This window comes from Propithecus coquereli, unplaced genomic scaffold (assembly GCF_000956105.1).
Source record: "Propithecus coquereli isolate 6110/MARCELLA unplaced genomic scaffold, Pcoq_1.0 Scaffold63, whole genome shotgun sequence".
Classification (NCBI taxonomy): domain Eukaryota; kingdom Metazoa; phylum Chordata; class Mammalia; order Primates; family Indriidae; genus Propithecus; species Propithecus coquereli.
In genome coordinates, this window is record NW_012152285.1 from 8,417,626 (window position 1) to 8,430,731 (window position 13,106).

Below are 13,106 nucleotides of genomic sequence, written 5' to 3' on the forward strand. Positions count from 1 at the left end.
ACATCTCCAAGAGCCAATTCTAGTTTATAACTACGAATGCCAAGAACCACCATATGTTTCCACGGAGGCCTTCAAGTTTCTAGCCATTCTCCTGCATGCTGCAGGATCCCAGCAGTAAATAGCAAGTAAGCTGCCCTATTTTTCTACCCACCCTCCCTTTGTTTTCCCTTTTCTTAATTTGTCCACAAGATCTGTTGTCATTCCTGAACTTTAGAGTGGATATTGCTGTGCCGTGGATAGAGAGACTACAGCCAGGATGTTAATTTTAACAGACGGAATGGCATGAAAAAGGGTAAAGTGTTTTACAAGCTGTCTCTTTAAACAACCCCCAACGCTTTTTGGGAATTAAACTACGCATCCCTGTCAGAAGGGCAAGGGAGTGTTCTTCGTTTTTTCCTATCACAGGAAATGGCTCAGTGGAACTGTCTGGGCAGAGGTCAGGAGATTGTCTTCACCAGAGATGGAGTCGATCAGAACCATTAAGCAGCAATACCCTGAAACTGAAACCCCCCCTTTAAAAGCTCTGTGTTTCTGTTTATAGTTAGGAAAACGGTACTTAAGATACGAGTCTGCCACTGTCCTCATTTGCTGGCAAATTAATAAACCTCCCTTTCCTTCTCCTCAAACCACTTGTCCTTGTTCTGATGTGGCCTCGGGGACGAGTGCTGAACTTTCAGTACCATAACGACTTCTGGCTTTGTGTCTCTTTAACAAGTAAAACACAAAATAAAATGGGTTTACATTCTGTGATCTCACAGCATAAACCCTTGGAATCTGATTATAGAGATTCTGCTTGATTTATGGCTTATTCTGCAGGATTAAGGTTGGAAATGTCAGGATGAGTCCAACACTCTAGGTCTTCAACTGTCCCTAATCCTTTTTGCTACTATATTATGGTAGACTCATCACTTGTGTTTTAGTCCATTTGGGCTGCTATAACAAAAATACCATAAACTGGATGACTTATAAACAACAAATATTTCTCTCTCACAGTTCTGCAAACTGGGAAGCCCAAGATCCAGGTGCTAGCAGATTCAGCATCTAATGAGGGCCGTCTTCTGTTTCATAGATGGCATGTTCTGGCTACATCCTCACATGGAAGAAGCAAAGCAGCTCTCTGGGGCCTCTTTTATAAGTGCACTAATCCCATCCATGAGGACAGAGACTTTATGAGCTAATCACCTCCTCAAAAACCCACCTCTTAATACCATCACCTTGGGAGTTAGGTCTCAACATATGAATTTTGGGCAGACACAAATATTTAGACCATAGCAATCTGCAAGGAATATGTTCCTGAGATCATAGCAAACCTCAAAATTCAAGAACTTCATAATATTCTATCATTTCCCCCAGGAACTATATGTAACAAAGTAACTGAAAAATTCGGGGGACTCCTTTAGACCCTAATTGAGAGTTGCTGCAACAGTGTCAGGAATAGTGAACCACAAAGCCTCACTGTCACCCCGATGGCTGGCTAGGTGCACGCACTACCATTCACAAACCTGCCTCTCAGTACATTTGATTCAAATTCTCACCTCAGCAAAATCAATTCCTTACTACACATCAAGAAACTTTGGGATAACTCAAGAGCAGTCAAAACTACTAACGTTAAATCCAATTATGGCACTGTTGATTTTATGGCATTCATGGCATAATAATATTATTTACGTGTCTGTATATCAGTGAGGGTGGGAGAGAAGGGGAGTAGGGTGATGGAGAAGGACTCTATAATTTTTCAAAGAATTGCACCCCAATGAGTTATTATAATAACCTGGCCTTTAATATCGACTTTCACAAGAGGTAGACTCAGCAAAAAAATCTGCCCTAAGATTTTAAAATTTGATACATTAATGTATAAAAACTGGAAAAACTGTCATGTAAAAGCTGTAAGCAATTTCTGATTCTAGAAGCAGAGCTGTGAGGTCACATTCAAGGTAGATCATTCCTTTGTTTTAGGAAAATTTTTGCAATGGATCCTTAACCATGATGTAAAGCAAATACCTACCAGGGTTCTTTCACAATTTATTTATTTTTATTTATTTAATTTTTATTTTTTAGAGATGAGGGGGTCTCACTATGTTGCTTGGACTGATCTCAAATTCCTGGGCTTAAGTAATCCTCCCGCCTCAGCCTCCTGAGTAGCTGGGACTACAGGTGTGCACTGCTGCACCTGCCTTCTTTCACAACTTAAAAAACCTGAATTTAACTGTTCCATTTGATAAACTTTCAAATGTATGTTTTAGCCAGGGTTATGTTATAATCTTTGCTAATGTGGGGAGAGAATTGTTCTTTTCCCTGTATGAAGTTAGACTGATGGCCTGTGGTTTGCTCTGAGGCATAGAGAGAGAGACAATCTCAGGAAGAATACAAAGCATGATCCTTTCCTCTTAAAGAAAGAAACAGGATTGAAATCGACGCAGCTCAAGAATTGACTACTGATATTCCAAACGCACAAAGACTAAAGAATCCAGAATACACTGCTTTGGCTGCTAACCTAATATAACTGTCTTCTGGAGAAGTGATGAGCAAGGCCACATTGCTAGGGGGTGGGGAGGGGTAGAGAAGGGAGCATTTCCTCTAAAGGGAGTGGATATTCTCCCTGTCAATCATCCTGAAAAGGGGCAGATCTTCTCTCAGGCTGACATTAGACAACTGGAAGGAAGGAGAAAGCTCTTGCTCTCTTGAGAACTTGTGGCAGTTGGGCCTGGACTGAGATGAAGATGTATTCAGGGCATGACTGGAGTTTGGGGAGAACAGAGAGCTGAGTCTGCCACAAGGAGGCAGGCTGGAAGGAGACAGGGAGGCTGTCTGCCAGGGAATCACCGATTTAGCAGCCATGTTGTCACTATTTCACCATGTTTTCCTATTCTTGTCCCGGAACTGAAAGTAAAAGCTTTTTTAAAGTTGCCGTTTGGTTTCTGTTGTAATGTGGGAAAATCAGAGCAGAGCCTTTCCCATACTTGGAGTGGGGGGTGACAGGGAGGCAGCAGCAGCTGTGGGATGCTTTGGGGGTTGGGGTGACTTACAACCCAGCAAGGAGTGTCCCTGGGCAGAGAGGCACCAGGGAGCTGGCTGCTCTGGCAACAATTCGGATTTGTGGAACACGTGAGCATGGATCTGGGACTCTCAGAAATAGCTGGTGTGGGGGAGGGGGTTGAACTGGGAAGACTTCCTGTCTTCAACGAGGAATGGGGGCTCAGAGCCATTGTAACGCAGGCTTTGAGGAAGCATGCCCTCACATGCTGGGGAGCCTGAGACACACCAGCCATCTTGAAAACAGAAATGATGAGTGGTGGCACCTATGGCATTGAGTGGTGGCTCTTGTGGCCACCTCCCTATAACCCCCCAACCCCAGTGAGCAAATGGGCCATTCAGCTTGGGGGTATCAGTGCTCTTGCCAGTTTTCAGTAGGGTATCAACATCTCAAAGGATGAAGCAAGTCTCACCACCCTGACAGGGCTGTTGTAGACACGTCCAGAGATTGTCAAGGGCACTTGCTATGACTCAGGTCTCCCTCCAACTTCATCCCAGCTGACTCTTCAGTCCTTGGATGTCCCCTTTTCTGTACCATGCATTGTTTACATACCTCAACAACCAGCAGGTCATCATTTGAAATGGGCTCAAGCTTTTTATCTGGTGGTGTCTTCTCAAGAAAAGTGGTTAATTCAACCAAGATCCTGCCTCTGTAGGCAACTCCTTCTCCCTGAAAGGCAACAACACAAGATTATTCCTCTAGGCATGAACAATAGCAAAAAGAACTCAGCTACAAAAAATTCCTCCTTCCCATGGCCCTAACTTTCAAAATGAATTAGTCAGCAACTCTCCCAGCTGGATTCAGATCTTTGGTATTTGAAAGGAGAGCAACCAACTTTAGGGAGAATCCCAAAGAATGCCACGGGGTGCTAGGGCTGAAAGGGATCTTAGCCATGACCAAGGTCAGAGGCCTTGAAATCATGCTTTTGGTCTGGAAGGGGTTCCCAGAGATTTGGGGGTAGGGTGGATAGGGCTCTAAGTCTCCCTCACTTGGCTCCAGCAGAGCAGCCCTGCATCTGTCTGTGTTAACTCAGCTCCTTTTCTCCTCTCCTCAGAATAGGGAGGCTGCTATGCTGGCAATCGGGGCCAGTCTCAGAGTGGCCAGGAAGTAGAGGAGGAAGACGGACAAGATGTGATTGAGCATGAAGAGAAAGAGCGGATACTCCTTCCCCCAGATCCAGCACTGTTGGCAGTAGACACTTCCAGAGAGGAAGGGCAGGCACCACCTCCACAGCTGGTCTTCCACCTTTCCCCTCCTCTCTCTAGCTTAGTCCCTTCCTTGAACCTTGGGAGATAACTAAGAGACATTTGGCTTCTGTTGTGGTAGAAAGAGCATCTCCCATCTCTCAGCCTCCATGTCCTCCTCTATGAAATGAAGGGGCTAGATCAGATCAGGAATGACAAAGGGTTTCAGTGGGCACATGAGTGCCAATTGATACATTCCTGGAACATGGTGTTTTAAAGAATTCTAGGGCAGCACAGTGGCTTATTAGGAAAGAGAGCCAGCATCGATTTTTGATGTCTGCCATAAAGGTAGAAGTTGTGGGAGGCAAGGCCATTGCATTGAGATGATCTCCAGGACCCTCTCCTATTCTTGCATTCCAAGACTTGAGGAGTACACAAGACTTCTCTCCTTCAGCTCTTGATCAGTCTCGTGATGGGTCCATGTGGTGGGGAAGGGATGCCCCCTAAATATGATACTTAATTATAATCATTATAATGAAGGAATCACATTAACCAGCGCTCCTTAATAACAACTTTAATTGAGAAACTAACCTTTCCACTATTCAGCTCATCATAGGGGTCTGGGAATCCCGTGTACTCTCTGGGGCTTCCATAAAGGTTCAGATAACAAGGTCCAAATGTTGGAACAAACCCCACCTCTGTTTCTCCTGTATTTACTGAGGGAGAAAACACCATCATTAGATTTTAGGCTTTTAACATTTAATCTCTTGAAATAAATATTAGTTATTAGTTAGGTAGGTGAGACTATTTTCCTCCATTTTGTGCATTAGTTGTATTAGTGCACATTATAAGCACTATGGGACTTGCCATATTTCTCTTTTCTTATTGCTATAAAATGTTAAATAAAAAACATTTTGCGGGTAGCTCAGGTAAACTTATTCTTACTAAGAGATAATGCTATTAGAATGAAAGAATATAAAGACTCTCAAGTTGATCTTCACATTTTTTGCAAGTTTATAATTGGCATCGTATTAGACATGTCATTGGCAATTGGGATAAAAGGTTATATTGTTTTGGAAAGGCATTTAAATGATGTATCAGATTAACTTTGTTCTTAAAAAATGTCATTTAATCTCAAACATTTAGTATAAATCTGGCAGATGCCGTTAAAAATACATGACATTTTAAAATTTTATATGTCACCATGAACTGCCTGCCTACAGTTGTAAGACCATATGATATTCGTAAGTGATGAGAAGATCCCCATTTATTATTTTCTATCTCTGGTGATCATCTGATAAGCTCCTTACTTCCTGCTACCTGGTCTTAGCAAGACTACTGCCCAATAAAGGGCACTTGAGGGCAATGTAAGGAAAGAGCTGGAAGAAGGGGAGAGTGTGGGTGAGGGTGGGGAAATGTAAGAGCTGACTTCAGAGGTCTGAATGGACCCCGTGTGGAAGAGGGATGGACTTGTCTCTGAAAGCAGAGTTAGGACCACTGCTGGGAATTGCAAGGAAGCCAACTTCGGTTCACGCAGTGTAAGGAAGAACTTTCTGTGAATTAGAGATGACAAACAATGGGACAGATAGTATTAGGGAAAACCAGAAGAAATGTTGAGGCAAAGGTCTCAGCCTGTCCTTTAGGATGTTGTCAAGATAATTCCTGCTACGGGTGAGAAGCTGACCAGATAACCTCTATGGCCCTTTCCAACTCTACACTTAAAATTAAGGGAGAAAGAGAAATGTGAATTAGCGGTGATCATGCCTATTTGACAGATGATGAACCTCTCTCAACCTCAGAGCCCTCGGCTATTAGGGGAATATAACACCTGCCCTGGGAGAGTTGTGATGGTTAAGTGTGTGAGAGTATTGAGCAAACTTGCAAAAAATGGCCATTTCTGTGCAAACCAAAGGACACGTTATGCTCTTTCATATTTGGGAGGTGAAGACTTTCAAGGCACAAACTGGAAAGCGTTCAGTATCTTCCAACCTAGAGATTCACATTGCAAGTGGGGGTAATCACTTCATACATTTCAGAACAATTGATTTAGTGCCCCATAACTGTATCTACTGAACATAAACAATAACAAAAAATGTTATCTCTCACAATTATTTGCAACGAAGTCAAATAGGATGATGGTGTGTATCTATGTAACAATAAGAGACATAGAGCAAAGCCTGATTAGCATAGTTTTAAGCTCAGCCAGACAGGACAACCACACAACACACACAATAATTATTACTCCAGCAAAATAACGTTTGAGACAGAAAAATGTCAAAAAAAAGTTTGAAAGGCAATCAATTAATATATCTTTAATAAGATAATAGTAGATAGGAAGATCTAACAGACAGCAAAATTACAAAGCATAAACCTGTATATGATGCAGCCCCAGCTCCCGAGGATGATAAATCTACACAGTAAAAATATTATTGGTTAAACAACAAGAGAAACACAATCATTATAAAACAGGCATTGAAAAAGTTAATCAAATCCCGTGCTAGGTAAGTAGTTTAGCAACACCAGAAAAATCCCAAATTCAGACCCAAATCACCTGACCCTTTTGTAATTTATACAACTCTCACAGGTTAAATGCAAAATGGCTCAAAACTTTGTGACAAGTGACAGAACCACCACAGCAATCTCGCCAGCCCCAGGCAGCCAGCCATCTGAGAAGAGATCATTTCCAGGGCCAAAGGAGGCCTGGTGAAGTTAACCAGTATTTTATGTTTTTAATAAAACATTTACTTGTCTTAAGGCAGACTTAGTTGGGACCAAGGCCAGAAAATCCAAGTAAATTTAGACTAACACTGTGTAAGCAAAGGCCTGTAGTTTATTGTACATCCTTTTATTCAAAGCATGGTTTACTTCTTTTGTGGGGTCAGGGGTGGGGAGAATGACAGCTTGGTATTTTGTGGCCCCGCAACAGACTGTCTACAGGGTCTGCAATGAGAGAAGGTCGCGGAGACATCAGCTAAAATTGCTTGTAACAGCTTCTGGTTTTAGTTCTTCCGGATGTTACCATGATGGCACTAAGTAAAATGCTTATACCAATATTTCTTGAATAATTATCTTTAGATGTTATTTAATAACTTCTTACTAATAATAAATGGATTTCATTTTTACCTTTCTCTCATATATAATAGTTTTAGCATGATTTTTAATTCCTCCATTGGTTACCTTTATGATTTCATCTGTAGTCATTATACCTGGGTTCTTGACTTAAAAAGAAGAGGCTACTAGCCTTCCTGCCCTTACCTCTCTCCTTCTTCCTCCCACTTCTCATCTCTATTTTCCATACATTCACTTTTACATTGTGATGGGTAATGACATTTACACTCCGTTCTGAGCTTTGGCTATAGGTTTAATTTAAAAAATCCAAAAACAATAAATCATGCTTACATTCTAGCAACCATATAAATATTGTTCTCTGCAGAGAAAAGGAAGGGTTGTGATTACATTTCCTTCATTGTAGCTTCAGTATCATACCTCCGCTACACAGCAGAGAATGCTCAGATGGAATCTCTTTCCTACTTTCTACCATTTGCTTAAAATAATGCCACGCGGTACTGTATCTTCTTTGTTCACCTCTTTGTTTTTCCTGGAATTTCTAATTGCCTTCATTTTTTTGCTTCTTGGGAGAGGAAATCTATATCTTCTTCACCATTTCTCTAATATCTAATATAATATATCTAATATAACCCAGGTTCTTATTCATGTTCTCTATTGCTTTGATTAACAAATGTTTTTTTTTTTCCTCAAAACCCATAAAACACCTTAAACAAGTTGAAGATGAGAGGGACCTTGAGTTTCCCAAGACAAATTTTTATCTCAAATTCTCTCACTTTTTAAAATGCATTTAATCTCTCAATATATTTGATATATTGGCAATTATAAGAATTTTTGTTTTGGTAACAAAAGATATTGCTGGTATTAATGTGTTAACATTAAGCTTTTTCTCTCATCATTTTAACTTCTTTCTTTCGTTCACTACTACAGTTTCTGGCATATGCACAGAACCATAGTGCCAGGTATAGGCAAGCAATTCTCAAGTACGGAAAACAACAAAAAGAAGAGTGTATTGGCTGCCAATGCTTGTGAGAATGAAAACAAAATACACATTATTTTAGGGAGTGGAGATTACATGGTTCATTGGCATCTGCCCTCGCTGTTCCTACCAAGGGATTCCATTGAGAAGACAATATTACATTGCATTTGGGTGGACCTGTGTCAATGCCACTCCAAAAAATAAGGTGCTGGCACTCTGTATTGACACTCAAAAATTAATAAAACAGCTACTGGGAAAGAGGTTTGGGATGGGAGCAAGAGAGCTAAAATCCTCGAACTGTGAGTTGTTTCGATTATTAATTGTTTACGGGCCATCACCAAAACATCACAGAAATGGTTCACATTTGGCTTTTAAGAAACCAAGTCTATCGCCAGGTGGCTACCTCAGTCCATTCTTTCTCCAGAAATTCTGTACCTTATCTTGTTCCAAATCTGCTGAGTGACTTACCTTCCACTTCCCCACCAGAGGCAGCAATTTTAGAGAGGTGTAGATACGTTGTTCCAACTACATCATTTTTAGTAAGACGGTCCCTGTATAAAAGAACAGGTTAAGGCCTCCACCTATGAAAACATGTCTTCATTTCAATAATAAAAAAGGTAGAGCTGGAAAATGCCCCAGACCTCAGAACTCATCATGTCCAGTGGGCCTCAAGTTTTACTGTACTTAAGGAGCACCTGGAAACTCCCCACTCTCATCTCCTGCCCACACTTCTGATTCAGTAAGCCTGGGGTGGGCACCAAGAGTGCGCTTTTATAGCAAATATATACCAGTTGAATCTGATGCAGGTGGTCCTCCAACCACCCTGTAGAAACACTGATCTAGTCAGGTAATTCATTCTGCAGTTACGAAATTACGATTTTACAGAGAGGTCAAGGGATTTGCCTATGGCCACACTCATTACCATTGTCATGCAATGAATCAATCAATTACAGGCACATTACATGATGAGTATAATGCAATCAATCATGTTATACAAAATAGGTATATAGACCTTATTTGACCATGTTCATTTTAATTATTATGATGGCCTAACAATTATAAATGAGTTATATCTAAGGTTCCATTGTAGGGAGAAAATTTCCTTCTAATTCAATTCCAATATTTATAGAGCACCAACCATGTGATAGATGCTGTTTCTCAGAGTGTAGCTGCTTACTTAGAACCTAAATCTTACCTATATTGTGGGGACACGTTTCCCTGCTACAAGTATATACAACTTTGTGTGTCCTTCTGCGAGTACCTTAGACAGCCTGTGAGCCTGAACCATAACATGGTCTCAGACTGGGCGCATACTATTAAATACGAACATTCTCTCTGCTTCATTTCTCTTCATTCCATCTAGTGGCATGCCCACCCTGAAGTCCAGGGCACCATAAGAGGGAGCAAAGGTTCAGTATTTTCGGGAAGGATTACAGCAAAGTATATTAGGTTATAGAAAGTGACTAATTAAACACAATTTGCATAAGAAAAATTTATTATTTATGGGTATTAAATCACATGCATGGGGTTTGAATCTTTCCTGTCCATCCAGATAATATTGTCTAGACTACAATTAAAGAATCTTTATCTTTCCCTCAGTTGTGCAGATATCTTACAGGATATGTAACCTAAGATCTGGCTCCAAGGATTTCCCAGTTAAACTGGGTCTCTCTGTGCATCCTAAGCTACACTATTGCTTTGGGGAGAGCAGACCAGGTCAGAAAAAAAAAAATGTAGTGACTACAGGTAACTCTGGGATGGCTCAATCAGCAATCAGCCCACTGCAGAGCCATAGGCCAGAGTGGTCACTTGAGCTATGTAGGTTCCAAACCCATACTCCGGAGGGTTCCTGTGTGCACTGGAGCACATTCTGTAGGTGGCCTGAGGGTCCCACATGCCTTAAAACTAGCTTATCCTCATTGGAAGGGGGCGATTTGTCCTCAGGGCTCAACTATGGACCTCAATTAATTGTGGTCCTTGGACAAAATGAGATCCTCTCCCCTCCTCCCCACATGCCTGATGCCATAGTGCTGATAAGGTACTAACAAGAAAGTTAAATACATTTGGCCAAAGGAGATATGGTGGAGACGGCCAGACAGGGCAGGAGCCCAAATGGGTCTCTTTCCAAATGACTGTGAGAAGCTACCTAACTGTCTGAGCCTTAGTTTCTTCATCTGTAAAATGAAGCTAATAGTAGTCTCTATTCCATAGGGTTACTCTAAAGAATAAATGGGATAATGTAGGTAAGATACTTGGCACAGTGCTAGGCTTGGTAGTGCTCAAAAAAATGGTGGTAACTAACATGATAAATTATGATGATGATGATGGTGGTGGTGATAATGATATTTGCCATGTTTCCATTGTCAGAGAGCTAAGGGCTGCCAGTTAATGTTCCATTCAACTAGAACCTTCCAAGAATGGTCTCATGATGGCCAATCAGTACTAGGAGTCTGGTCTAGTAAAACTTCCAGTGGACCATTATAATGAATTTTCTCTGCCTTCAGTTAGGTAGCTTCATTCATTTTCCTTTCTAGCAATAGGCAAAGAATTGTTCTCAGAATATTTTGATGATTCTTCCCAAGAAATGGACTTGGGAATAATCTATTCTTCAGAACTCTATTTCTGAAGTCTATTTTGGACAGCCTGATGATATCTAAATACTTGATTTCTTATCTTGGGGCATTTCAGATCATTTTCCCCTTCTTTTATTTATGAGCAGTTGAACCAAAATATCCAAAGCTTTTCTGTAATAACACTGTTATTAAATGTTTTTTAAAAATTTTTTAGAAAACACCCAACCCCAACAGCAGTTTATCCCCTTCCTCTGGAAGGAAAGTAAATATACTGGAAAGTTAGACCATCTACAATAATGTTTGACAATATCCAAATGTTTAACTCCTTAATGCTGAATTAGACATAAGTCTATTTTTAACTCACCAGTCATATATTGTTAGTTTTATTTTTTCACATACTGAAGGAAACTGTAAAAATGAAACAGAAAAAGTAGTTATTTCTCTATTTATCCAGTAACTATTAAAGTAAATACTTTTACTTTTTCTAAAAGAAAAGAAAGCCAAACCTTGATCTGAAGATTGACGACCTGATTCCACTCTGGGTTTGCATTTTTCTCAATTATATTTGTGCAAACCTGCAAAAGCACCAAAGCAAAACTGTAGGTTTTCAACTTTCTAATGTCTAAAATTTACAATATATGCATGCTAGATTATGACTCTGCCAATTTACTTATTAGTTATATACTTTGTAACCTGGTTAAACTTTATTTTTCTTGCTAATGATTTGGTAAAATAAATGAGTTTAATGCTGATCTTTGCTTCTTCTATAAGCTAAAACCTTGTTTTTAATGATTTCTTCATTAGTTTTCAAGTGTTAGATTTCTAACATTAGGTTAATGTAACGAAGCAAGAGTTAAGGTTTATGAGCACTTAATATATACCGTTCGATAAGCATCTCATCATTAACACACCCAAACAGATCTTTTTATTCCCCCACCAGCTTCCTTGCCCCCCTACCCCAAGTTGACTCCTGTTCCAGTCTTTCCATCGCTGTTCACCCAGTTGCTCAGGGTCGGAACCAGAGTCAGCCGTAACATCTGTCCCCCATCACGTGCCTCACCCTGTCCATTAGCAAACGCTGACACTTCCATCTTCAAGCAGATCCTGGAATCCTTTCTCTCCCAGACACCTGCAGGCGGTTCCTATCTGGATCCCGACTGCCTCTCTTGCCTCCTGACTTTTATGTCACTACTCTGTGTAACATCTTCAGTGAGCTCTCAAAGTACACACAGAATAAAGTCCAGGTCCCTCCTGGCCGATGAAGCCCTACCTGTCCCAACACCACTTCTCTCTGACCGCATCTCTTAGTTTTCCCGGGCTCGCTCCACCGCGGCCACATGGATATTCCTTCGCTGCAAGTGTGTTTCCTCCTCGGCGCCTTTCCATTGCTCGCCTCCCTGCCTGGAAGCCCCTGCTCCCCAGATGTCTGTGCATCCAGGCCTTTGCTCAAATGTCAAAGTTGACATTTGACATTCCTCAAAGTTGTCCCACCTGATAATCTTGCTAAACACCCCTCCCCTACACCCATCATTGCATAACACTTAGCCCCATCTGAAATTATTCAATTACTTGTTTGCTTATTTCTTGTCTGTCTCTGCTATTCCAAAGTGAGCTCTATGAGAGCAGTGGCTGTTCCATGTGCTCATTTCTATATCCCAGCACGTGGGACAGAATCTGGTACCCACTAGGCACACAATAATTAATTCTCAAATTAATTAACCCTCTCAACAATCCTAAGAGATTATTATTATCTCCATTTTCAGGAAATCAAAAGTCAGAGGGGTAAAGGATTTGCCTACCTATTGAGTGGGGTAAAGCCTGAATTGAAATCAGGCCTCATTTTGCCCCAGATCCGAAGGTTTTTCTACCATACCCCACTGACACTTTTAGAAAAAAATACCTAGTCATGTGTGTGGGTGGTTTTCCAAATCTTGCTTTCACAAAAACGTGGTTCAAACACATAGAAGATGCTAGTTCTTCATGCCTATAACTGTCCATGATGTGTTGCTTTTCTACTGAGGAATCTCACTCTCGAATCTTTGACAATCTCAGTAGGTTAAAGTTGTCCCTACACCAAGAATCTCCCAGATTTTTTCAGAGGAGCGGGATGGCAGGAGGGAGCAGCTGGGTGGTGAGGGTCTACACTCTATGATATTTACTAGGGATGCTTGCGGCTGGCTAGGGAGCTTGCCTCAGACTAATATAATGCGTGGGCCTGAAAAATAATTCCAAAAATTCAGTGGTAGCTTTCGCTATTCTAATCTTTCAAA

General features: G+C 41.0%; 1 protein-coding gene across 2 annotated transcripts in view; it reads right to left on the minus strand.

The window, feature by feature from the left end:
* The window catches only part of MYOF (myoferlin), a 149,570-nt gene that overhangs the window by 70,007 nt on the left and 66,457 nt on the right, over nucleotides 1-13,106 (minus strand). The window contains exons 14-19 of one of the 2 annotated variants that reach the window (XM_012659732.1): nucleotides 11,343-11,411; nucleotides 11,201-11,244; nucleotides 8,732-8,814; nucleotides 6,590-6,628; nucleotides 4,810-4,934; nucleotides 3,587-3,703 (exon numbers count right to left, since the gene is read on the minus strand). In XM_012659732.1, coding sequence (XP_012515186.1) covers nucleotides 3,587-3,703; nucleotides 4,810-4,934; nucleotides 6,590-6,628; nucleotides 8,732-8,814; nucleotides 11,201-11,244; nucleotides 11,343-11,411 — 477 coding nt within the window. The remainder of the gene's footprint in view (nucleotides 1-3,586; nucleotides 3,704-4,809; nucleotides 4,935-6,589; nucleotides 6,629-8,731; nucleotides 8,815-11,200; nucleotides 11,245-11,342; nucleotides 11,412-13,106) is intronic. The other variant, XM_012659733.1, reaches the window with a different exon arrangement.